We start from the raw sequence: 27,843 nt of genomic DNA, 5'->3' as shown, positions 1-27,843 counted from the left end.
TAACAAATCTTTCATTTGGTTTGCCTCAGAATACAATAACGCTCTGTCATTGGATAAAATGCGTCACGTGCGGCAACATGGCGTCCGGAACGTCTTTTAAGCGTTGAATGGATTGTATTTCTTATGTTTCATGTTTACATACTACTCTAAAAGTTTTGATCCTTGATAAAAGAGAACACCTATTAGGTTTGTTATTGACTTTCTACTTTACAGGAAGATGTCGAGTTGTTAAAGACCGTAGATGACGAGGCGAAGCCGAACCATCTGACAAATAGTACACGTAATAATATCAAAACGCCGGATAACACAACGTAATGCAAAAAGATGTACATGATTTTATTTTATTTAGCTACATGTTTCAAATCGAACAGCAGCAAGACTGAATAACAGGTGAAATATGCATTTGAAAAAAGTGTATGACAACAAATATCAAGTAAATATGTCAAAACTTGCTAATTCTAAAGACATTGTACAATAACAAATTTTCAAAAAGTCACAATTTCACAAAAAGCGAACTACGTATGATTTTTTTTTAGATAATACAATAAAATCAAAAAAATGATTTAATATTTTTAATGAGCGGGAAAAAAACATATTGAATTTCATGAAAAAACATTTTTAAAACAAGGTGTATTTCCCTCTGAATAGTGATGTGTTTGATACAACGCACGTGTATTTGTAATATTAAATTTTCTTTTGTGATATGATAAATTTATATTGCCAACATTTTCGATCTCGTTTATACAAAACAATCATCAATGCATTTTGTTTTGCATATAATGTACGTAAAACATTTTAATATTTGACTATAACACATGTGCATAGACTGCGTCAAGAGGGTGATCATAGGCAGGGGCCCCTCCCTATCTAAATATGACAAGTTAGAACACAGATATGTCGACCCTGTTGGAGTCACAGGACATTACATTCCTTTTTGTCTGCGATTGTTCTAGACATCCTCCTACATGTCAATCAGCGCTTGCCAGTCCTTTGTAACATGTTTATGTAATCTCTTCTACAAAGATACACAGATGACATAATCAAGACTGAAAATGACGTCATTCCTTTGTTGGAGAACATAATAATCAAATAGTGCAGCAAACTCTAGGAAAACATATACAAGAAACAATATTCCCTTATACAAAAGATACAGCTTAAAGTCGTTAAAAATGACTCATATACAACACGCATTTTTGCAATATTTATGCTAGTAAAGTCATTTCCTCTTCGAATTCAAAATCTAATATTTTCTGCAACGCATAGAGGACCAAACGCAAACGAAGTGAAAAAAAGAGACGTAAAATGAGAAAATAACAGAACAGAACTTAAGAGAGATAATGTTCAAAACATGTAAAGCAATTTAAGCATCCCCCGCGGCAGGGGGAAAGGGGGTGGGGTTTCAGCACCTACCACCAGCCACACAATGTACATAATGAATGAAGCTTATACGCCACTAAAAAGGTATGGGGTCCTAGAAGACACCTCAGATTAATCACTAAGAAGGATTCAGAGAAAAAGTGACAAGTTCCATTCAAGCACACTTGAAGATCGCATAGTGGGGGTCCAGGAAGCGAAGCTTCTTGAATTTCAACATTTAAAAACAATAATGAAATGCAGCATCTATTAGATCGAGATTTGATGTAGCTGTTTAGCATCATTTGCTCTTTCAGTATTATATGTATAATTTTCTACAGAAGAGGAGGGGGGCGGACCCTGCGGATCCGTCTGAACTACATTGTATACTTGTGTGACGTGCTTTTGCCGATTTGGCACTCTGTCATGATGACGCAGTAGTATCCTTATAAACTGCGATTACATGTACAGTATATCACGAATAGAGCACATGTAATATGAACTTTAAAACTATTCAAACAAGAGATAACAAGTAGATAGTGTTTATTAATTTGATCTCACCTGACTTATATCACAGTACCGGACTGGAGCTCGCAATATCAAGGGGGTTATGGTGGATTACAGGTAAGAAAAAATAATATATATTACACAATGTAGTACCATCAGCTTATTATAGATGTGTAGGATCTTTGTTGGATGATTAAAAATATTAATGAGATGGATAGTATTACACTGATCACCATAATCTATATTAATTTATACAGTAGTGGACCCAATAAGATTTCAACAGGGGGGGGGGGGGATGCGATCCAAGGTTGTACCTTTTCTGTTCCCCCAAAAGGGAAGGTTGATGACCCAAAATGACAAAATATGACTTTTTTGGGGTTTAAATTATGTTCAACCAAAGGAGAGGAGGTGGAAGTCCCGTAACTCTTCCTATAGATCCGCCGCAGTTGAATATGCGGGAATTTATTTCATACCCCGTAAAAATTTCGAACGGGGGTTATCATTATAGTATATATATACAATAAATTATATGACTATCTCTAAATTTAAAATAAAATATACTGGCTCTATGCCACCGTTTAGTTATAACTTGTTTTACCCTGTTAATTGCAACATGTTTATCATGCGATTTATATACAAAGTTTATTTTACATGCATTTCTGACGTTTTTTAAAACTGCTAATATTTAGGTTTTTTTTTAATTAATGCTCAAATCTTTTATAGAGAGTGAACTGCTCATGTGACCCAGCCATAAGAAATGGACCCACAATGCAGTGCCCAAGATGTCCTACTGTGTGACCTCTGTAAAACTGACCCGCTACAGAGCCACTGTGAACTTTGTCATAAAAATTTCTGTATCAGCTGTGTCGGTAAACACCTTTCAGATTCATCTAAAAAACACAATGTCGTATCATATAAACACAAAAAGTCTACTCCTAACTACCCAGAATGTCCAGACCACGCCAAAAAGCACTGTGAACTTTACTGTGAGAAATGTGACATTCCTGTCTGTTCTACCTGCGTTTCCTCTGGTAAACACAAAGGTCACGATCTTTCAGATATTCTGAAAAACATCAGCTCTAAAACACAAGGTTTACAAAAAGATTTGGAAGAACTAGAGATCAGAGTTTATCCCAAATATGAAGAAATTGTGTCCGATATCCAAACTGAGAAAGCCCGGTTAGATACAGATTACAAGAAACTGGCAATAACTGCCGACCAACACGGAGAAGTCTGGCACCGAGAAATCGACACCATAGTCAGCCAACGAAAATCTGACATCGAGGAAATGAAGAATAAACACATGGCCATTCTAAATAAAAACATAGATGAAATCACACAGAGTATTACGGAAATCAAACAGATCATTTTGGACCTGAAGACAATATTGAGCAACAATGATGTTTCCCAAGTCTCTACCTACAAATCTAGGAATACGGCCGAGTTCCAAAGATTGCCTCCTAAAGTCCTCGTTACATTACCAAGTTTTTCTCCTCAAAAGATGAAAACAGACCTACTCCATCAATCATTTGGGTCGCTGTCATCATTATCCATTACCACTGAAGAACAGGTCTACACAACGGAGACACTAGAAGCTGGTTCCACTTTTCCAGTCAAGCCCCTGCTTGATGAACCACGGCTCACCGCGATTATAGACACCGGGTATACCCCACTATGTAGTGTTACCTGTCTCAATGATGAAGAAATCTGGACATGTGGGGCTAACAAATTCATGAAGCTCCACAATCTCCAGGGCAAACTAGTGAAGCCAATCCAAGCCAAGTCCGGGAACATGCCAGGGGACATAGCAGTAACACTGAGCGGGGATCTAGTTTATACTGACCCTGAAACAAGAACTGTCAACATAGTGAAGAATAAAAAGATACAGACCGTGATCAGACTAGAGGCCTGGGAACCCCGTCAAGTTTGCAATACTTCATTCGGTGACCTCCTAGTTACCATGGTCAGTGATGATTACAAACAATCCAAAGTTGCCCGTTACTCAGGCTCCACAGAAACACAAAGCATTCAGTTTGATGACCAGGGTCAACCTCTCTATTCATCCAATCGTTACACTAAATACCTCAGTGAGAACAGGAACCTGGATATCTGTGTTGCTGACTATAAAGCTAAAGCAGTGGTGGTGGTCAATCAGTCGGGAAAACTCCGATTTAGATACACTGGTCATCCCTCTACCAAGGAACCATTTAAACCGGCCGGCATCACTACTGACAGTCAGAGTCAGATCCTAACAGCAGACTATGACAACGACCGTATCCACATTCTCGATAAAGACGGACACTTCCTTCGTTACATTGATAAATGTGGTCTATATGGGCCATGGGGTTTATGTGTGGACACCAGAGACAACCTCTTTGTGACTGATGATGATAATGAAGTGAAAAAATTCCAATACTTATAAACAATTTCAATTACACCCCTAAACATGGTGTTAATTATTGCTTTAAACACTACCTGTTAATTACAATTATAGCAATGTTCAACTCTTAACACTGTGTTAATTACAACTCTAAACACTGTTAATGAAAGCGCCGTGTTAATTACAGCTCTATGTTAATTACAGAAGTACTGGTGATGCGTCACTACTTTGTGGCTATCGTGTATTGACTGGGTAAATGTTTGTTTGGTATGGCATTGAACACTATTCAGTTTGTTTAAATCATATCTTTCAATATTTACATTTCAAATGCTTTTGCCTTTGATATCTCTAAAACGCAATATTAGCCATTTCCTCGTGAACGCGTTGCAGTAGTAAACAATGCGGTTGAATAGTACGTCTATTGTAACGACTGGGATTCCGACAGAAGTCAAGTACAATGCCGAGGTAAGAAATAAACTTCATTTTAAAAAAAATACCTGAGGGTTCATACCCTCATGTATTTTCAAAAACGAAATTTATTTCTTAAATATATCTTAATATCATAAACCTAAGTGCTGTCTTACATTATAATTCTTCTTCCAGTAACGTACTTGCACCATCTCAGTATTGTAAAATGTGTTAGGCGCTCAATATACAGTGCTCATACAACGTTAGAAGCGAGATAAAAACGCATACACGTGTATAGGCTGCTACTACACTGAGGTGCGGGACAGCTGGGTCTTAAAGCTGTCCAGTGACTTGACCTCATTATACCTGATAACGGGTTCCATAACTGATGGATTGAGGGAAGAACGAATCCTGGTTCTTGCCATGGGGCACTATAGGAAACGTGTGATGTCACCTATGGTCCGCAGTGAAGTGCGCTGTAGAGGGTAGTTCACAGGATTGTATACGATCCTAGGTATTTAGCATTATATTATTGTCTCTCGTCGGTACCGTAATGTTTGTCACTGGAGTTGCTGTTGCGTGTTGTGCGCTGGAAGTCTCCGGTTGAAATTTTTTATTGCTCTGATTAGTTGCTGGGCTCCGCTAATTAAAGGTGTACTGGTTGTACTAGGGTGGAGTAACATTGGGCCTTGATATCCGTTGGACATCGGTTAATGTTCCTGCCGAGGAAAGTCAGGATGGCGTTTGCTTTCTTAAGGATGGATGGAGTTTGCCTTCTTTCCTGTCCCACTTCTATATAATGGCATTCCAAGGTATTGTTGAATAATAACTTAGATACCTATATAGTACAGTGAAAGAAAGTGGCCCCAAACTCCCGGTCTTCACCATAGATCTTCATACTTCTGTTTATCACCAATAATGTTATAAGACGTATAAATCTCAACACCCTACAAAATAGATACAAACAAATTGTAATCATTGTCTGGAACTAAGAACTGATTTACTAGTGCCTTAACAAAGTCGACCCAGAATATTAATCTATAACAGCAATCATTAATGGCATTGATAATCATATTTTGGAAATTTACTTTAATGAATAATCTGCAAGAATTAACAATTTTGCAAGCAGCAACTTGGATTGATTTACATATATGGTGTAAATCTTAGAGCTATCCTTAAGTTCAAATGGAACAAATGCCTCCGCTTTCGCGATAGATAGGGAGTTTAACCAGTCGCTTATCTGCCCACTCTGCTTACCAGTTAATTTGGTATATGGTCGAATGATCACGGCGTTCCTCAGAAGCAGTTGGGAGTCCAGCAGACTGGCCTTAGTGCAGCTCCTGGGATTCGGAAAGTACTATGCATCGGATCCAATCACTCTCTCTCTCTCATTGAACTTCGATCTTCACATACACGAGCTTGACCATCTATGAAGAGAAACTTCTTTTTAAAAAAAAAAACCCTCAAAGGAACACCCTAATCGTTTGTGATAAAGTTCAGCGCTGCACTCCAGTGTCTTATCTATCACGATAATCTGGTGTCTTTATCATTTACATATTTTTGTTTTACATATCGCCAACAACCGCTAACATTATTGAAATTTCATTATCACATACCCAAGTTGATTTACATGAAACTTGGCGTGCAGACATTATCAGCTACATCATCACTAGATATTCTATGCACTATAATGGCAAGTTTATGGTGTTTACGACGTCTCATTCTAATTCTTTATACAAGCTTTGTTTTGAAGAGTTGCGTCTAAGACTGGTAATGATTATGAAACACAGTCTCTGGACACTTTCTGATAGGTTACCATTTTCTACCCTACTCTAATATGGTAGTCGAATGAACGAAAAAACATATCCTGCTTATGTAATGGTAAATATATTAGTTACAAAGAGTGATATATTGTTGAACAGTAACTATAAAGCCTTGGTAATTTAAATGTATTCTTTGTTGATTTGGTTCAATGTCTATAAACATGAAGAATAGAAATCATATCAGTGACATGCAGTGGCGGATTTAGACCCCCCCCCCTTTCCTTTCATCACAAATTTACAAGGCATTACACTGACAGTGCCACATATTGATGACAACTCCAGATGTTGGCATCCAAAATGGCTGAGTATTTTTGAGAAAATTAATGGTATTTAATTAAAACACTGGCTTCTTCGTCATTTAGTATCGGATTGCATTCCCTCCTAAATTTGTACTGCAATGAAGACGCGTTGGCATTCTTAAATACACAAGTAGGCTTATGATCGAAACATAGTTATAGCAGCAGGGGTTATAAGATATTATTCCAGTTTGTTCGCCAGACGCACAATGTTTACAACTGCATCACATTCATGATTAGGATTACTGAAGGCATTGGACATTTAAATATAGAAACCACATACTTCCATCGTGGGATCTGTAAGTCACAACACCTGTTCACATCTATCCATACTGCATAAATACAGGTAACTCTGCGCCCTTCTGTAATTCAAGACAGACGCATGTATCCAATATCCGGCACCCCTAGATACACGTAGTGTGTTGAAGTACTGTAAGTGTAAGAAAGATAACTCTAAGATTAAAGTCGTTCTTGGAGTAGATAGAACGATAATGTGGAGGTGTTTTACTAATATTATTATTTATCATGGTTGATTAAAAGAAATTTGCATTTAGTATGCAGTGGGGCCTTGTTCATTGTCAAATAATCAAAAACACAACTATAATACTAGAGATCGCTATTGACGATCGGGCGCTACACCTGCAAAACCTCTGGGCGAAAATCTACTTAAAGCTGTGTGTTAATACCACAAACAAACAAAAAATGGCCTTTTCATCTTTCACCTTTAGCAAGGTCAACACTCTCAATTAACAGCAAGTCCTTCACGAAACACGTCCTAATGTCCGTTCCCAATGCAGTTTATCTTTCCTCCAACATTCTGGACATGGGTAAACACGTTGATTCACATACACGTATGGGGGAGAGTCGTACACACGACTACACTCTTACACAGCACTATCAGATGTATAGATATATTATTCCACTTCACGTAATTTTTCCAGGGCTTAATCCCGAACGACTACCTGCCTAAATCAACATCCAATTATGCTTGGTGATTGAACACTACAATTTACGTCGCAAGAAATTTTATGAAAGTGAATGTATTTACCTGTTTTATTACACCTTGCGTAATCATGGTAAATGCAGGTCAACTCTACGTGTTTCCCCCTTGGAAGGCCCCTTAACCGCCCCGCTTAATTAGATGTTGTTTTAGACAAGTACATGTACCTGTCGTCGTTCGGGAAACACGCCTTGTCAGCTGTAGAAGATTCCCAGGAATGCTTGTATATTAGCGACTGTTCTATGAATTGATTGCACGTGCATCTTTGATCAGGGTCTTACTTACAATATTCAAAATGAATGTGAGCCTAGAATCTAATCACAGGGGCTAAGCTCGTTTTGGGCCTGAACTCTGTGGGCCTAATGAATGTTCTCATGTTCAATGGACTTTTTCATTTTTAAGAATGCAGTATTTTTAAACATACATGCATAGCTCAGCATCTAACTTCATTTATGTCAAGAAGGCATACCGGAATTGAACACTCCCAACCCTTTACCTGTGCCAGTTGTTACACCCATGGATATAAAACATTTTCTCAAAACGATTGGTAATTTTTGTTGTTGGTTTTTTTTTTAATTTTATCATAATTATTTATCAATTTACTTATTAATCAAAAATTGCTACTTTTCATGTTTAGCATATTTTACACCACACACACACACACACACACACACACACACACAAACAATTTTAATCAAATATAAGGTCATAAGAGAAATCATTAAAATAAAAGATTCGGGACAACTCGTCCCTTCTTCAAGATAAAGAAGCTAATTACATGTGGAAAATTTATAAATGAACTAAATAGCACACGTTCTCAGCTAAACTAACTACAGTTAGCATCTACAATAAACTGCTTGATTGTTGTTTGGATTTTTAAAAGTCGAACTTCAAAAAGGACGCCAGATATGTCGGACATTCTACTTTCAATGTGATCGCCGATTACTCCGATCAAATTAATCAACGAAGGTCAAAGGCCCGTGAAAGTCAGTACAAGACGTATATAATTTTTCTGTATAAACAGTGGCGGATTTAAGGGGGTGCAGCCCCCCCCCCCCTAAAATTTTTAAATTTAAAGGGACTGATTCACGATTTTCCCCAAAATTTTATTTTTCACTTTTAATGATCAAAATTTACTGTCTAATATGTTTAAAAAATTTCACATAAAAATTAAGGTTATACATCATCACAGAAGCCCATTTTAGAGAGTTCATTATTTGTTTTGTAAACAAAGATTGCGGTATGTTATTGTTTATGAAATTTTCAACAACAAAAAATGGATATCGATCTTAATTAATTTATTATAACTTTCGCATTTCAAGCATTCTTCGGGTAATATGTGTTATACAAAAGTTAAAATGTGCAACTATGCAAAATTATGATGCTTTATATTTTACTTGTTTGTTTGTTTACATAAAAAGACGAGAGTCTTTGTTTACATATAACACATATTTAAGGCTAAAATATAGCTTTTATCCTTGCATTCAGAAGGTCAAAATGTTGGTTGTCAACATTAAATGAGTTATACTTTTAATATCTAGCACAAAAAATAAAAAAATATTTTCTTCTAAAATCGTGAACCAGTCCCTTTAAGGTAAATCGTGGTCTCTTGTTTAAAAAAAATGTAAACCATAAAAGAAGCAAGAATTTCTTCCACGCTATGAAGTAAATGACAAAATCTTTTGATTGATTGAATTACTTTTATTGGGAGAACTTACATTTTTTCCAAAAACCCTTAAACTTTGCGCCATCTTATTAATTTCACCTCGTCAGAAATGACACAAAATAGTAAAAAACGACTACATAGAAGACATATTTCAAGCCCTATAAAATCTGTAAAATCCAGGAGCTTTCGCCCTGGACCCACTGGGAGCCTCAAGGCGACCCCAGACCCCTGTCTCATACGGTTGCGCCCCATAAACACAATTCCTGGATCCGCCCCTGATAAATGTAATGATATCAAAATGATATAATTGATAAATAGTATGATTGAAACTCACATCTGACAGAAGTAGAACTTGCAAACAGTATTTAAAGCGAGGCCAATGAAGCATCCATGAAATGTGCCCAATAAATCTGTCCTAGACATAAGTGGACCATCTGACGGAACAGTGTCGTTGGCTCTGTCATCTTTTTCTGTCAGTCCCCAAGCTCCGGACTATACAATAATGCACCCGGATACTAGGCACAAACAGAAAAAGAGAAAACCTAAAGAACTTGAAAATACAGTACGATAACACGAATAATGCGGCTGAAATATCACGCTTCAAGGTTAGGCAACATTCATCCTGAGCTTATTCAAACCATCAGATCGAATTGACTTCAACCTATGCATCCAGAGCTTCTCGTCTTTCCTCTCTGCATCAGATCACCTAGAACCGTGATCAATAACCCAAATTGCCACATCCACCCATCTATGACAATCAAGGTTGAAGTGTTCCCCAACTCTGACAAACCACATGACCATAAAGGTTGAAGTGATCAATAACTGATGAGATATAAGCAGTTCCTAAATTTTTTATGGATAAGTTACCTAATATTTTGTAACTACGGCCTGTGACAGTCTGAGGTCTGAGGTCTCAGTGATTGTGTTCTATTTGCCTAGAAGACACATGAGGTCCTTACAGATTTTAAATCCTCCATTAAGTAATGGATTGTCCAGTCTAGTCTTTACCATCATGTCCGTTAAGTTCCCAGGGGCACCTAACAGAAACCATGGGTGAGTCTATAAAGATGTCTGCCATTCGATGGTTCTTTCGTAGTATGGGCAAATGCTTTTTTAGAATACCGTTTAGTTTTTATGGTCAAAATGGTTGGTAAGTGGTGGCAATTGGAACCCTGAAGGACTGCTTCTCTTTATATTGTGAGAGGGGTTGTCTGTCTTCTTCTGTCATATCATCAATTGCTGATTGGACAATTAACGCTTTATAGCCTCTGCTTTTTAGATGGGTCTTCAAGAATTAGCTTTGCTCTTGGTGAAGTGCGGGCGTAAAACAGATGCGGCGGATTCTTGTGGATAAATCTTTTTGAACACTCATGGATGTATGGGGTGGGTGAGAACTTATCAGGTATCAGATATAAAAGAGAAACAGTGAGCTTGGTGAGGGGACTGAAATCTGTTTGGTCACCAGTCAGCGGGGCTGCAGTATCCAAGAACGTTTTCTTAGAACAAGTTCTTGGAATAAGATATTTCCACCGTGAATCTGATGGAGTGGTGAATCTGATGGAGTGGTGGTATGAGTTGGCAACGGAATAATTGAGACTGTCTTGACTGTTGATCCACTTCATTTATCACTACTTGCCATCCTGTCCATAAAAACCTAAACGCCGTAAAAGGTATTCTAAACGAGCATTTGATCATTCTACACATCGACCAATGAGTGGCAGAAGTCTACAAAGACTACCCATGGCTGCTTTTAGGCGTCCCAGGAACTTAAAGAACTTGGTGTGAGGACTAAACATGGCAATCCATAAACTAATAGAGGATTTAAAATCTGTAATGATCTGAATTATCTTTTATACAAACATTGCACTAGCACTGCGACTTTCATCAGTCCTGTCACAGGCATCGTGTAACTTTTAAAATTATCCAGAAAAAAACCATTAACTGCGTACATCTCTCCAGTTGCAAGTTTTGCTAAATGCTGTATGTTCTGCAGACGTATCAATAACTACTGACCCACCATCAAGCAAAGAAAATTAGGGAACAGTTGTGGATCACCTTGATGACCATAGATGGATTGATCCCGATTCTAGGTGATCTGATGCAGTGAGGAAAGACAAGAAGAAGTTATGGATGTATATGCTGAAGGCATTTCGCTCTGATGGTTTGAACATGCTCAATGACTTCACAAGGACGAATGTTGACTGAGCTTTCAATAAACATTTCTGCCGTATTCTTCGTGTGGTCGTATTTCCAACTTCTTTAAGGTTTTCTCCTGTATGTATCCAGTATCCGGGCGCATTATTGTAAATTTGGCGGTTGGGGATTAAAGATTGTTTTTCCAAATTAGTGACAAGACAATGTTCGAAGTAAAATCATGTATATCTCAAGGTAAATCAAAAGATGGAAAGCCCTAGTCGGTAGCCTCCCGAAAGGGAAGAAACTCTGTATCTTATGACTAAGCGGTCTCTTCAGACCAATCGTAGATGCGTCTTTGTAGAAGAGTAAGTGCTGTATCACTAATTCAAATAAAATAAAACACACTTTGTCAGAGAGAGAGAGAGAGAGAGAGAGAGAGAGAGAGAGAGAGAGAGAGAGAGAGAGATTATTGAATCAACTCAGAGATTGATTTTAAAGATATCTGAATTTGTGTTTTCATTAATTCTGTTGAAGGTATCTCCAATGAATTAAAGATGTCTAAAATAATTGAAGATAACTACAGTTCATATTTTGATTTATATTCAAGTAAGCCATATTTAGTACTGTCTATAAATTGTATACCGTGCCTTTACAAATAATTAGGTCTAACTTTGAATTCGTTACAGATATTTACAATTGAGCATTAGATATACTGTATCTTCAAATGTGCTACAGTTATCAGAGTACAAGTATAAAATCAGATGTTTGTACTAAAGGCATGCAGCCACTATAACTGACCCTAACTGAAATCACGTGTTCTTGGCATTAAGAAAAACTTTCAAGAATCCGGGAAAATTAAAAGAAAGCACGAGTTATCTCCCAATTATTAGTATGAGGTTCATTAAAATACAAGGACAGCATTTCTTCACGTACTCAATGTACTCCGCATTTGATCGATTGATGGCAGAGTAGTCAAAGAGCATACATGTATCATTTCGTCACAAACGGATAACGAGGGATTTTACACAGTTTGTACATATCAGGGCTTGTGATTTCTGTGTAATAGTATTAACATTTTAACTTATTAATACTATAATACGTGATCCCATAGCCTATCAGAAGGTTTAATCACAATCTTAAACCCCAAGACTCCTTCATAAGTAAATATAATTCAAACACACATTTGGACGATATGAAACAAAATTTAATCACGCATGCCCGAGATAAAACGATGCCTTCGCTAGACATGTCTTTTTAAACTTTTTGAAGTTTTGACCCTTTTATTCTCGGTGAGATTTGACATGCTGACTTCGATGTTTTTGTCGTAACGGGGTGCAGGTTTAAGAATTATGCTCATGTCACATGCGTGACTTTATATAGAAAACTGATTTATAATATCGTCAGAGGATTGAACGCCTCGTGGGACCACTACTGCACATAGAAATAGGAAAGAAATACTTTATCTTTACGTGTGATATTTTAAAATAAGAAAATATTGATACTGGATTTTACGCATTCCTTGGAGTCACTGATAACACGGGGTAAGTATATAATGTTATGTAAATATGCGATTGAAATCTGAAATATTCCGTAATATTTTCTCCAAACATAAAAAAGGATCTATTTTCACAGATTGTTTAAGCATTTGTCTTCATATGGTTTTTGATTTTCATAAATCGTATTAGTGGTGTTTGTTAAGAAGAACTGAAATGTCTAGGAATGATAAAATGAGAAATATGAAACCAAATTAAAGTCAAACAAAAATGCACCTTTCAAATTAGCTGTCTGTGAAGTTGTGCTAAATGCTTTTTGGGGTTCCTTGTCAAGCTCGACACTTTGGTTTAAACAAATATTACACTTGAAATATGTCAACATTGATCGCTCCTTAAATTCAAGGTTTATATCAAAAGAGTGAATATTCTCATCAAAAAATGGAGCCTCGCCTTTTATTCAAGTAAATGAATAAGGTAAAAGATGCAGTTCTTTTTTAGAGGAATGTTTGGTATAACTTTCTTTATATCATCTTATTAATCGGTCCATTTGTCAGAGCGCATTCTAATCAGTGCACAGTAGTTTAGATGTTTTTTTTTTTTTTTTTTTGTTTTTTTTTTGAGGAAATTCGTTGCGTGTCATATCGGAAGATTGCGAATGAAGGGTATTTGCAGTGCCATAAATTAAGCCGTATTAAAGCCATGTCACTTTACCTATAAGACCTACCTAAGGTGTAACTCGTGGGCGATTACTGATTCCCGGTTCTACGTAAAGTATGTCAATGAAATTCACGATGCCATTCATTGCAGTTTAACGATGCTGTTCTAAATCATACATTATGCAGCAACATAATATTTCCATCAACAATTATTCACTTCTTCGTAATACGAGATGGTTATTACGATGTTGCAAGTACGTCTGATATTTATTTTGTAAACATGAAATCAAGATTTCTCCTGTTTATTTCCTAGCCGTTTGTTGTATGCAAGAAACTACTTTTAAAACATATTATACATGATTAAATTGAATTGATATCAATATCTGGCATCAGTTTTCCGCGGCGCAGTGTGCATCATTACATATGTGCCCTCCCTCCCCCAAATAAAAAGTTACAAGAGGTTTTTTCTCTCTCGATGGAGAATCTCGTCCCCTTCAACAGAAATAACAATATGTATTGACTTGAAACCTTTGCCACAATACACATCTTGTAAATCTATCATGATTACAGAATTATCCAACGTAAATTTATCTTTTGAAGTAAGCTTTACAAATCCTTGCATCTTTTAATTGTAACACAATGTAATACGCGTAAAAGTCCTCTAGCCACTGACTCTCTTAACTACAAAATATCATAAACTATGAAATATCTGTAATACTTTAAAATCAAAAACATATCAGTTAAATCGAACGTTTTCTTTTTGTATCTTTCAAATTGCGACTACAAACTATACACAAAATAAAAATGTATGATTCAACATGATTGTACGTAATGTCCACATACGATTGTTACGTAATGAAGTGACTGCCTCGGTTATACACATACGATTGTTACGTAATGAAGTAACTGTATCGGTTATACACATACGATTGTTACGTAATGAAGTGACAGCCTTGGTTATACACATACGATTGTTACGTAATGAAGTGACTGTCTCGGTTATACACATACGATTGTTACGTAATGAAGTGACTGCCTCGGTTATACACATACGATTGTTACGTAATGAAGTGACTGTCTCGGTTATACACATACGATTGTTACGTAATGAAGTGACTGTCTCGGTTATACACATACGATTGTTACGTAATGAAGTGACTGTCTCGGTTATACACATACGATTGTTACGTAATGAAGTGACTGCCTATACACATACGATTGTTACGTAATGAAGTGACTGTCTCGATTATACACATACCATTGTTACGTAATGAAGTGACTGTCTCGGTTATACTCATACGATTGTTACGTAATGAAGCGACTGCCTATACACATACGATTGTTACGTAATGAATTGACTACCTCGGTTATGCACATACGATTGTTACGTAATGAAGTGACTGTCTCGGTTATACGCAAACTTCCGCCAGAGTTTGTTTGCTTACAAACCAAACCAAACTCTTCCAGTTAGGCATTATGGGATAGTGATGTCTTAGGCCGCGTATACTGTGTGACCTCACTGTAGAATGACGAAAAACATAACGTCAAACGTAAACAACTTTCAAAACAAGAACGTAAACATCAAGTTCATTACTTTACACAATATTTTGAACAGAGTCTCCCTACTTTTTAATGATATTTGGATCATTTTATGTTTAAAATAAAATCCATACTTTTATATTAATGCTCTTAAAATGTCAATATCTTCAAACTTTTAACTACGAACTACTTCTTTAGTGTTATTTGCCTGCGTGATAATCGCGGACTCACAATATACAAATCTGTATATTGTACTGCGTCACATAGGAGAGGTCTATTCGTAGGTGACGTGATGAGGCCTCGACGGGAAGTTTGCGGTTATACGCATACGATTGTTACGTAATGAAGTGACTGTCTCGGTTATACACATACGATTGTTACGTAATGAAGTGACTGCCTCGGTTATACACATACGATTGTTACGTAATGAAGCGACTGCCTATACACATACGATTGTTACGTAATGGAATGACTGCCTCGATTATATACATACGATTGTCACGTAATGAAGTGAATGACTCGGTTACAAACTTCCGCCAGAGTTCGTTTGCTCACAAACCAAACTCTTCCAGTTAGGCATTATGGGATAGCGATGTCTTAGGCCGCGTATACTGTGTGACGTCACTGTAGAATGACGAAAAACATAACGTCAAACGTAAACAACTTTCAAAACAAGAACGTAAACATCAAGTTCATTACTTTACACAATAATTTGAACAGAGTCTCCCTACTTTTTAATGATCTTTGGATCATTTTATGTTTAAAATAAAATCCATGCTTTTATATTGATGCTCTTAAAATGTCAATGCCTTCAAACTTTTAACTACGAACTACTTTAGTTTTATTTGCCTGCGTGATAATCGCGGACTCACAATATACAAATCTGTATATTGTACTGCGTTACATAGGAGAGGTCTATACGTAGGTGACGTAATGAGGCTTCGACGGGGAGTTTGGGCTCGGTTATACACATACGATTGTCACGTAATGGCGTTTCCTGTATTTGCAAGAACCTTGTGAATATCTGTGCTTTTACGAGTTATTGATTCCATATTATGATCTCATAAAACAGCTATGTAATGAGATTATTTATCTTCACGTATATATGAAATCAAGTATTCCATTAATTTAAATGATCTTTTCACTTTGTAAACACATACTGTTTAATGAGTATAGTTGCTTTTTTTTATATACCTTCGCGGTACCTCTCAATGAACGTTAAAGAGCTAAAAAAAAAAAAAATCAGAAATTATTTCGTATACCAGTAGATAAATTACGATTCAAATACTATTTTAAAGGATCTATTTATTTCATTGGCCTGTATCTACAAGTGTTTTAAATCAATATCAAAATATGCGTGGAATTTAATTCAGCCCATAATGACAGTAAAAAGCACATGGACAGATGGCTATTTTCTAGAATAATATTTTCCTAGAATCATGTTCGCATACATCCCACAGCATTTTCCAGGTGCTAAATTTGTAAGAAAATATTTTAAGTCCTCCATTACAGTCGTTTGTCTTCAATCCTATTATGTATTTTTTTTTTTCAAACACTAGCTAACTTTTTAAAATGAAATCAAAATATATGTTCATTATCATGTCGGCATACATTTTTCTCTCTATATTTAAACACAAAAACATGTGAATGACAAACATTAAAAGGTTTTAGATTACATGGAGAGTGTCCAGTTCAATGTCTTTGTGCTGATTTTGCATTACTAGTACATCTTTGAACAGACTTGCAAAGGAAACATATTTAATACCAACACTAGGGCTATTTCTGATGTTTTTTGACCAACTAATCTCCGACTTCGTCGTAAGGGTTTGAACGGTTTCGTAACTCCTGTTAGGGATACCTCCGCGCGGTAATACGCTTAAAGCTATTGAGCTAAACCTAGATTTTACGGCCAGGATACATTGATTCTTGACTAAAAGAAGCGGCAAGAGTTTATTCTTCATAAACTTTGATATTTCTCTCCTGACTTCCTGTCGCATTTCTTTTAGAGGCAGTAAATAGTATACGGAAATGGCGGCGACAATTTATAGAATTTAGCATAGCTGACCATATTTAGTTTTCAAGGATATATTTATAAATGAAAAAACTATTGATTCTCTTTAATCTTTCAGTTGGTCGTTAGATGTCACTAGATGCTACAGGTTACTCTACAGTGTTTGATTTCAATGACACTTTGGCCTTCATGCGCAGTACTCGTAGTGTCAAACTGAATGCTCAGAATTTTAATTCATTTCCTCTTTCAGACACGAGACTAAATGACTGCGACAGCCAAAAGGCGACACTTGATCTAGGGGCGTAAATCAACACCCGCTGCAGCAGCATGGACAGGTAGTGTCAAAGCAAGTCGTTCTGAGATTAATTCGATCATCAATATAAAGACCAGCAATTGATTTTCGTTTCGGAAATATTTACTTTTCCCACAATTGAAAGATTTTCTTAATGTGGTCTGATGGTCTTCCTTAACAACATGTCAGGATATCAATTCATCATTTCTAGTACGATCTGTTAATGTGTTTCTTTTACCATGTATTTTTTTTTTCAACATCTGCTTCCTTCTTCGTAAAAATAATTCCAGGTCTTATTTCTTTTTTATCAAAATAAAACAAAGAAACAAATTATAAAAGACTAACATTTTTTTCACTCATAATTAAAATTCCATTCAATTGTGAAGGAGTACTTAAGCTATTCGCACAATAAAATGTATTAACTATCGACCAGAGGAGGCGGGTAGTACTTAACTGTTCCTTCGCTAAGCATCCGGCATTAGAGGTGAAAGTCACGTGTTTTTAGGATATGACTTCAAAAGCAGAAGCATTTAGCACAATAAAGAACCCACACTGCTACGGTCGCAAGCACCATGCGTGCGTCAAATTTTATTTATTTTTTATTTTGTTTGCTACAGCTGAAAAATTGTGGTATGCTCCATTTAAAAATCCATATATAGAAAACATATACACAAACAAAACAAAAAACTGCCAGGAACCCCGACACACTGCACACCGGAAATACAGAGGAGGTTTTTTTTTTATGTAGTATGAGTGATCTGCCCCTGATTTACGTTTTACAGTGTTGAGTTACCGAGTGGGTATAACTATATATATCGCTTTAGTAATCAAGAGGTATTGCTAAGCGAACTCTATTGGGGAACTTTTACTCTTTTCTAAAGTTTCCACTTCGTAAAACCTTAATTTTTAAAGATATTTTTCTCACACACACACACCCAAATTGAATTAAATCTAAAAAACAAAAACAAAAAAGAATAATAACAAACACATCATGGATACCCTATTTTTAGTTTGGTTTATTGCTTCATTATCGATTGACTCTCATTTCAGGAATGAGTTCATTGTTTTAAAAGGACACATCTCGTGTTTTCAAAGTATACAAAATTATATGCATTTTGTCTTTCATATGCTTATAGAGATTAATTGTAATAGTTCGTTCGCCGAAATATTGCGATAATTAGCCACAATACGGACTTAAATCCAAGCCCTGATTTCAAAAAGCATAATTAATTAGTTAGGTAGTCACGTGGTACAGTGACGTCATATGCGACCTTCGTCGATCAACTTATTGTAAAAGTAGTGTTAGATATTTTTAAAAACTCGGGTTTTAGGGACCTAATTTATTTACCATAGATAGCATTTATTTGAGAAAAAGGAAAAACAAACAAAAACATTTCGGTTAGTGTATCGAACATCCTTAAAATAAGATAAAAGATATTTAAAAATCAGGTCCTGTTATTGCCTGTGTATGTATATAAGTAAATACACTTTTTACACATTTGTTTTTCTGATATTATCAATCTTTAAGCATAAAATTACTCACTCTGAAGTCTTTGTACAAAATGTACGGAACAGAATTAAGTTAGTTATCGGAATCATCAGGAAAGTGGTAATGCGTCGGCAATGTGATTTATCAGATCGTAGAGTCTATTTAATGCCGCTAAACATTAAGGAAATTTTACAGTTTGTACAATTACAGGTCGACTACCGCTTAGTTCAGAAAATGACCTTTGTCACACCAAAGCCCATAATTTTTTTTTCTTTGAGAATTTAATTGTGAAATAATTTGTGCAGTGTAGGTAGTGTACACTTAACTTTGCTTTAAAAAAAATCAGAGGCCACCATGAACAGGACTTTCATTCGTACGTTTTTACAACTCTGTAAATGTTGTCCGAGTTTCCATTGACTGCCAATACCGTGATAAGGGTGGTAGAGATTGGGGGTATGGGCGTGTTACCCGAATGTCGGGTAATTCTTTAATACTAGTACAAATGTAGTCAAATCTGTATCCACCTAGACTGTTTACTCTAATAACACAATTCGTCTCTATAAACAAGGCATAGACAGAATACACAAAGCCGTTGTTTATCTGGCAGACGACACTTTTCTTATGGCGGTAAAAAGGACCACATGCTTCTTTTTTTATTTCTACATCATTCAGTTGCTATCATCGACAAATCTGCTTTTTCTCCCCGTTGATCCTGTGTGGAATCTGATCTGCTGTTGATTTGTGACACTAGTTATAATTTGAATGGGTATTTTAATAAGCCAGTACCAAACTAATGGAGAACAGTATGTATTTTGGTAGGGGTTGTTTACACTGTCCATATATTGACGGTGGCTATCTGACGCTCATTTAACACCTGGACTTACCCAATATATGTTCTATCCAGCAGGTCAATTTTTGAAATAAAATTTCTCAAATCGGAACCCTTTTATTTCAGGCCATCATAGACACATGTTTATTTTCATTTTGACTACTTTGAAGCAAATTTTACAGACAGATATGTACGTGTATATATTTACATTCCAATGTTTTTGCCTTCGATATCTTTTTCAATTGAAATGATAACCTTATTCTTCATTAATGTGAACAATGTGCGCACGAATCTTGATAAATATAGTACGACTATCATAGCGGATGGGAGTTCTGACAGAATTAAAAGTAAAATGTAAATATAAAAAATATATTTCAATTTTGAATATACATGAGGATATGAACAGCAACGTTTCTCGACAGCATACTTTTCATGGAGCGCTAACGCGCTTCATGAAATATGCTGGCGTAAAGTGCCGCAGTATCTATGTCCTCAAGTATTTTCAAACATGAAATATATTTTTTAGTAGCATGAAATGACTTTCAATAAAAAAAAAAGTAGTTTTTTTTTTTTTAAAGAAATCATTAATGATATCATTTATTTAATTCAATTGAAGAGAGCAATAATTCAATTATCAAGCGCATAAATTGAATTGATGTGCGCGACAATTCAATTGAAGAGAGCAATAATTCTATTATTGATACGCGCATTAATGAAATATATGCTCTCTTGGTTGAATTGTAGCGCACTGAATTCAATTGTTGATATCATCAATTCATTTGAAGAGACCAACAATTCATTTTAGTTCGCATCAATTCTGCAGAATCATTAATGCTATCACCAACTTAATCAATCAATCATAAATGAAGATATCAATATTTAAAGAGATCTTTATTTCAACTGTTGCGCGCATCAATTGAATTTAAGATGTCTTCAAATGATTGAAAATATCTCAATTATTAGAGCTAATTTGGCGCTTCATATTCTCAAACATTGTACGAATTATCATCTGACTAAGATCACAGAAATACTGTAACTTCTCTATATATCATCATATCTTGCCGGGTTTTGCGGAATTAGTACATAAAGTATTTCCATGATTGATGTCAAACTTGCAGGCTCACTTAAAACCCTGTGATTTGATTGAGAAACGGAAAGGAAATTTTATCTTAGCCGTCAAACGTTTTGTAATTTCTAATTTAGGTTTCTTTATGAACCTTAACATTGTTTTAAATGTTTACAGAAACGGTGTCCTGGAGGTAATATATTGACAATTCAATGAGAAAGTTAACACAAACTTATATAAGCAGTTTCTGATACGTTAGTTTCAAAATATTTTTTTTTATATTTTAACGAACATTAATTCAGAAAATTAAGCATTGAAATGTATAGTGACTACAATCCAATGCCATGGCCTACGTTAATATATCATAGCATATGTACCATTTATTTGTATAATAAGTTCATTAGCATATCTAATTCATGTCTCTTAAAGTACAGCGATTTCCTTGACCAATTTAATAAGTAATTCATTCCCGAACGGACCCCAAAATAAGCAAATAACTACACATACAGTGACTAAGGGACATTCCATTCCTTAAATATTTGTCCGTCATAGACTTTCTATCTCAGAGCTTTACGAGAAAACCCTCTAATACTGAGAGTCTACTGCTCATTACGAAATGATGGACTCTGGTCCACCAGATGTTTAAAAGCCGTCAAAATAGTAATTGTAGTATTTAACCTTGGTCAGAGCGACACGGCGACTTTTAATAGTCACCCACGGTCAGGTTAAAGAGAGTTACTCGATCTGGTGATGTGTATTGCGATGTAGGGCCATGTCGAGATATGCACGGATTTACATTATGTCTAAGTCAACTCGTATTCCCAGGTAGGATTTTAAATTTTATGGCTTATGGATTTACATGATAATCTACTTAAAGTGGCCAGGGATATACCAATGCTATATTACAGTGCAAAAGGGTTTTAAGCAGCTGCTGACAGTTAAATGCATGGAAATGTTTTAATGATACTAGCAAAAATAAATTTGTACTGTGCATACGTATTATATTTGATATGCTCCACGGCCGTGTTTACTTTGATCAACATTTCAAAAATGTTAAAGAAGAAAAAACATCATTCATTAAAATGTAGACCTCACCTGACGGAGAAGAGAAGAAATCCAAAAGTGAAGTAAAATGCATATTTAATCAAGTAGCGCTTAGTCAGTTGCAAAATAAAGAAGGGGGGGGGGGGTATTTTAATCTAAGTCGGAAAACCTTTGGTGAAAAAGAACATGATTTTTTAAAACTTAGAAATCGAAAATTATTTGTACTTTGATAGACTGAAGTTGATTTTAAAAAGGTTGGCACAATTCAAGATGCAGTACCTTATACTTTATATATATATATATATATATATATATATATATATATATATATATATATAAAGATACTGTAGGATTTTCCTATATATGTAGACCAGTGCATTTCAATTTAATGAACTCGCAGGGACGAGATTCGCGTCTTCTATCGGTTTTCTGCTGGGACAGACGATGACTTCACATAGTTGTGTCAAAAGTGTGAAATGTATTATAATGATGTATCACTTTTCTTGCTACCTAAATGAAAATGTCATGTCACATAGCCCTGTTCTTTCTACTTAATTAAGCATAATTAGTTGTACATTACTGGAGATGGTCGGAGTTGTCCACGGTTTTGTGTTAAGTTGTATTTGGGTGGGCTCAGAATTCCATCTACCGGTAGCTCCAAATTAGTAATGGAGGTAATGATTTTCACTTCGTTTCTTTACTAGCACAGAAGTTTTATCAAGATTAGTCAGAGACCGACATGTACACGTTCTCTCTCTCTCTCTCTCTCTCTCTCTCTCTCTCTCTCCATACACACACGTACGCGCGCGCTTGTGGTGTTATGGATTAAAAAGATATATCTGTTCTACTCTCTCTCAAACTATAGAATTGTTCTCGGTCAGATTACCAAGACTCACCCTGTTATCAGTACATCGTGCATCGTATTGAATGATTTGCATATCACATATTGCTGATCTGTAAGTTTCAATTCAGTTTTAATTGTGAACTCACGACAGGCATTAATCAATAAGTGTCGACCTATGGTGTAGATTGAATGACCGTCCCTTGGGGGTCAGGACAGAATAAAATCTATTATCACTTTCAGATCTGAGTACGAAGCTATGACACAGCATCGGTCATGCTGACCTCCAGATTCAGAGGTTGGTTTTTGGTTTTTTTTGAGATTTTGAATGCCTGGTCAATGGTCAATTCCTTTGTGAACAGTGAAAATACCGTTTTGTGAAATTGGTCACGAAACATAAATCGTTTTTCCAAGAGTAATTGTATTTTAAAATCTTCATAGAGTATATCAAAGTTTTTACGAACTGAACTTCCACAAGCTCGCGGAATATCACTGAAAATGTTAATTAAAAGAGAATATGAAAGAAATCCCCATTTAATCTTTGTATTGAGTCGGATTAATATCATACTCTGAGTCTGTGGTACATGCACACCGGGGGCTCAGCGGTACACGTGAACTTGAAGTAGGAAAACGAAGTAACATATACATAACTTTCATGACTCTCCGAAAAGTTTAAGTCAAGCGCAGGGGCAGTTACACATTTTGATAGAAGTCCTGAGAATTATTTCATAACCATTGCAAAATAGTCACGATAATTGCGAAATCTGCAGACAAACACAGACAGACAGACGGACAGCCAGACAGACATATAAATAGATAGATAGATAGATAGATAGATAGATAGATAGATAGATAGATATATTCTGATAGATAGATAGATAGATAGATGAAATGACCAGTCACTCTCTCAAGTGTCATGAAGAGATCATAACAAGATGTCGTGCCGGTGTGCAATGTCATTTGCAAGAAAGCACAAATTTAAAAGACCAAGTGAAAAAACAACCAACAGTTCAATGATGGAAGCACTAGCCTCCAACCCCCAACGTTATCTATGATATGGCAGGTTGTAATTGGTCAAACGACGGGAAGATAATTACAAGCACTCTAAAAAGAAGACACTTTGTTATTTATAAACCCATCATTTCTATTATCTGTCTGTTTGTTAAACACGGCGAAGCCCGCTGTTTCGCTTATTTCAAAATGAAAAATAACAATGTACTGTATATAGAATACATATGGGAATTCAGACTTCTGGGTCTTTGTCTGAATAAAGTAAACAAAACCCAGATTACAAATCTACCGGAAAATATTCCTCAGTCAAATTTCAGAAATTTTAAGTGCTATCACGCGGCGCTTCAGAAAAGTTTAAATGAATTGTTCTAAGTTAACATTGCGTGGCACTAGAACTTTTGGTAAGAAATCGGATTTCATCTCTTTCAGAACATTTAATTCCCCTAGGTCATTTGTTGTCCACCGCCGAGGGGACATTAAATTTCCTCCCTCCGTCTGTCATTAATACTTTAGCCGGGCATGCAGTCCTGACCCGTAAATTTGCAAATAGTTGAAATAATTATTTTAAAAAAACATGAAGAAGATTGGGCAAAAATAAAAACAACTGAGGTAGCCCTCTCCCAATATGATAATTAATAAGACTGTCATACTACATAAATACAAAAAAATACAATGAGGGGATATAATTTGTGTTTACCAAGTAAGGGAGTAGTATTATCATATACTTTTTTTTAAATGAGCATCAATAAAGGTTTTATTGCAAATAGTTTAACTTGAGGGTTTGTGTTCGGCACATTCTCTTGTGTCCCGACTGTTACGTGCCCTACGCGTGAAGTGATATCTACATTGTATTCGGCACATTCTCTTGTGTCCCGACTGTTACGTGCCCTACGCGTGAAGTGATATCTACATTGTATTCGGCACGTTCTCTTGTAGTCTGACTGTTACGTGCCCTACGCGTGAAGTGATATCTACATTGTATTCGGCACGTTCTCTTGTGTCCTGGCTGTTACGTGCCCTACGCGTGAAGTGATATCTACATTGTATTGGGCACGTTCTCTTGTGTCCTGACTGTTACGTGCCCTACGCGTGAAGTGATATCTACATTGTATTCGGCACGTTCTCTTGTAGTCTGACTGTTACGTGCCCTACGCGTGAAGTGATATCTACATTGTATTGGGCACGTTCTCTTGTGTCCTGACTGTTACATGCCCTACGCATGAAGTGATATCTACATTGTATTGGGCACGTTCTCTTGTGTCCTGACTGTTACGTGCCCTACGCGTGAAGTGATATCTACAGAGCACTTAAACACTTTGAATTTGTTGGCAATCTCCTTCACAGAATCATTAAGTTAACCTAGGTATAACGATCGAATGTGTATTAAATACTAATCATATCAGCATCCTATATAATGTAAACGACTCTCAATGGTTAAATGTCCTTTGGTTAAAAGAAGGTCGGTAAAAGGTGACGAGGTCATGTGTCATGGTGATTCAAATATAGAGGTCAGAGGTCATGTGTCATGGTGATTCAAATATAGAGGAGAGACCTTCAACCGCTTACACAGTTTACAGTTAGTATCCTAGCATGATTTCTTCTACCTGCTGTTGTAGTCTGTTCAAAACTATCTTCAGCACCACTTTACTCGCATGACTGATAGGGCTAATGGTTCTGTAGTCAGCATCACTTTACTCGCATGACTGATAGGGCTGATGGTAAAACTATCTTCAGCATCACTTTACTCGCATGACTGATAGGGCTGATGGTTCTGTAGTCAGCATCACTTTACTCGCATGACTGATAGGGCTGATGGTAAAACTATCTTCAGCATCACTTTACTCGCATGATTGATAGGGCTGATGGTTCTGTAGTCTTGGCACTGTTGTAGGTTGCCTGTTTTGGATAGAGTGACGATGAGTGACCAGGTTCATGGTGTTGGTCACTCTCCGGCCAGTATATCAGATCCTACTGCAGATTTTTATGAGGACTTCAATCACTGCTTCTCCTTCATGTTTAATCAGCACAGCTGGTATGTTGTCCATCTCTGCTGCTTTCCCGTTCTTCAGTGATTTCACTGCTGCCTCTACTTCATTCCGCAGGATTGGTGACTCATTGTCGTTCGATGATTCCTGGCATGTTAGGACATCCGGGTCTCCGTGGGGTTGGGGATTGTAGAGTTCTGAGCAGTGCTGTCCACCTGTCAACGATCTCGTTTTCTTCTGTAAGGCAATACGTATACCCACTTTGTCTTGTACGGTACTGACTCGCGACTGTTTCTGCTCTGTAAGATCTTTTACAACCTGGAATGCCTTCTTGCTGTTGTTCCTGTTGAGGTTTTCTTCTATTTCTGTACACTGTTTCGCTATCCATTTTTCCTTGTCCTTTTTCATGCCTCTCCTTCTTATCTTCTTACTAACTTCTTTGTAAGCCGTTACCCCAGTCGTTGTGTTCTTCACTTTCTTGAGATCTCGTATGACATCACACATTTCAAGGATTTCGTCTGTGACCCGGGCCTGAGTTTTCTGACGGTGTTTTCCAAGAACATCGTAGGCTGCTTCTATCATGGTTTCATTGGATTTGTTGGTCATGGTTTCTGGGTCCTCTTCAAGTGTGAGCAGTGCTACATATTTTCCACCAACGTTTACTTGGATGATTTCTGCAATGGAAGGGTCTTTCAGTCTGTCCAGATCAAACTTCAGTCTGGTGTTCTTGAGATTCTTTATGTTCTTAAGCCGGACTCTGAAGTTTAGTATCACCAGGTCATGATCACGCCCTACATCTGAACCAGTGGGCTTTCGCAGTGGAAGAAGTACCACAGAAGAGATCTTCAACTTAAAAGTTCTGTGCGAGAAATACAACCAACACCAACAGGATATCTACCACATCTTTGTTCATTTGAAGAAGGCCGTTGATAGGGTGTGACATGAAGCGTTGTTGGTCACTATGATTCAATACAACATGGGTCAAAAGGTGACAAATACCATCAAGCAGCTGTATGTAAAAACCAGCAGTGTAGTACTTATTCAAGGCACATTTGGAGACTGGTTCCACACATCTGTTGGGGTCCGTCAGGACTGTATCCTCTCACCAACCCTGTTCAATATCTTCCTGGGGCGTATAATGACAGAGGCCCTCGAAAATTACCACTGCACAATCAGCATAGGACGAAAGGCTATCACAAACCTACGATTTGCTGATGATATTGATGGGTTGGCTGAAGATGAAGAAGAGCTGGCCAGTCCAGTGAACCACCTGAACAAAACATCTGACACAGAGATCAGTGCCGAGAAGACAAAAATAATGACAAACAGCACAGAGCCAATTGAGTTAGAGACTGTAAAGCAGTTTATATACCTAGGAGTTGTCCTTGACAATCGGTGCTAGAACAGCTCAAACAGCAGCAGCGGTGGCAAGACTGAAATCTATACGGAGAGACAAAAACATCAGTCTCACATCCAAACTGAAATTACTACATGCACTGGTCATTTCAGTCTTTCTGTACGCATGTGAAACATGGACGCTGACAGAAGAACTGCAGAGGAAGATACAAACAGTGGAAATTAGATGTTGCAGAAGACTACTGGGCATCTCGTACACAGAACATGTCACAAAGGAGGAAGTCCGCCAGACTATCAACCAGCACGTGAGCCACTATGAAGAGCTACTGGTCACTGTAAAGGGAAAAAAAGCTGAACTGGACAACTGGTACGACTATGTCACCAGAGGTAGTGGATTGTCAAAGACCATCCTCCAGGACACTCTGTGCAGGGGGAAAGACAACGAGGGTTAGTTGGTTGTATACTGTTGAACGTTCCACTCGATGAAGACAGAAAGAGATGGACAGACAACATTGTGGAGTGGACAGGAGGAAATTTCGCCACAACCCAGTCCCTTGCCCATGACCGTCACAGGTGGAAACGGTTGGTGCAGCATTCATTGATACAGTGTCCCTACAAGCCTATAGGGTTAAGAGACCAGTGACCAGTGATCCTAGTATGAT

At 36.8% G+C, this 27,843-nt stretch overlaps 2 protein-coding genes and 1 long non-coding RNA gene across 5 annotated transcripts in view; 2 read left to right on the top strand and 1 right to left on the bottom strand.

Moving 5' to 3' along the window:
- Positions 1-312: 312 nt before the first annotated feature.
- Positions 313-7,958, bottom strand: LOC125651595 (uncharacterized). 2 transcript variants are annotated; one of them, XR_007361285.2, is made up of 5 exons: positions 7,490-7,958; positions 7,051-7,197; positions 5,906-6,075; positions 5,015-5,595; positions 313-1,015 (listed from the first exon to the last, which is right to left on the bottom strand). It is a non-coding gene; the product is annotated as an uncharacterized LOC125651595 (long non-coding RNA). The 2 variants fall into 2 exon arrangements; XR_008803428.1 differs by having other exon boundaries at positions 7,816-7,944.
- LOC125651542 (tripartite motif-containing protein 2-like) lies at positions 937-4,371 on the top strand. The gene is made up of 2 exons (XM_056166771.1): positions 937-1,977; positions 2,584-4,371. Exon 2 carries the CDS (start codon positions 2,618-2,620, stop codon positions 4,280-4,282), a length of 1,665 nt encoding a protein of 554 aa, XP_056022746.1. The 5' UTR covers positions 937-1,977; positions 2,584-2,617; the 3' UTR covers positions 4,283-4,371.
- Positions 7,959-12,543: 4,585 nt separating the features above from the next.
- The window catches only part of LOC125651314 (thrombospondin type-1 domain-containing protein 4-like), an 82,071-nt gene continuing 66,771 nt past the window's right edge, over positions 12,544-27,843 (top strand). The window contains exons 1-2 of one of the 2 annotated variants that reach the window (XM_056166769.1): positions 12,544-13,110; positions 17,519-17,603. In XM_056166769.1, coding sequence (XP_056022744.1) covers positions 17,596-17,603 — 8 coding nt within the window. In that variant the 5' untranslated portion in view covers positions 12,544-13,110; positions 17,519-17,595. Of the gene's footprint in view, positions 13,111-17,518; positions 17,604-21,531; positions 21,770-27,843 lie in introns of those variants that run through there. The other variant, XM_056166767.1, reaches the window with a different exon arrangement.

The sequence above is a fragment of the Ostrea edulis genome, chromosome 5 (genome assembly GCF_947568905.1).
Source record: "Ostrea edulis chromosome 5, xbOstEdul1.1, whole genome shotgun sequence".
Taxonomy (NCBI): domain Eukaryota; kingdom Metazoa; phylum Mollusca; class Bivalvia; order Ostreida; family Ostreidae; genus Ostrea; species Ostrea edulis.
The sequence above is the reverse complement of the archived record's forward strand: the minus strand, read 5'-3'. Positions and strand labels throughout refer to the sequence as shown.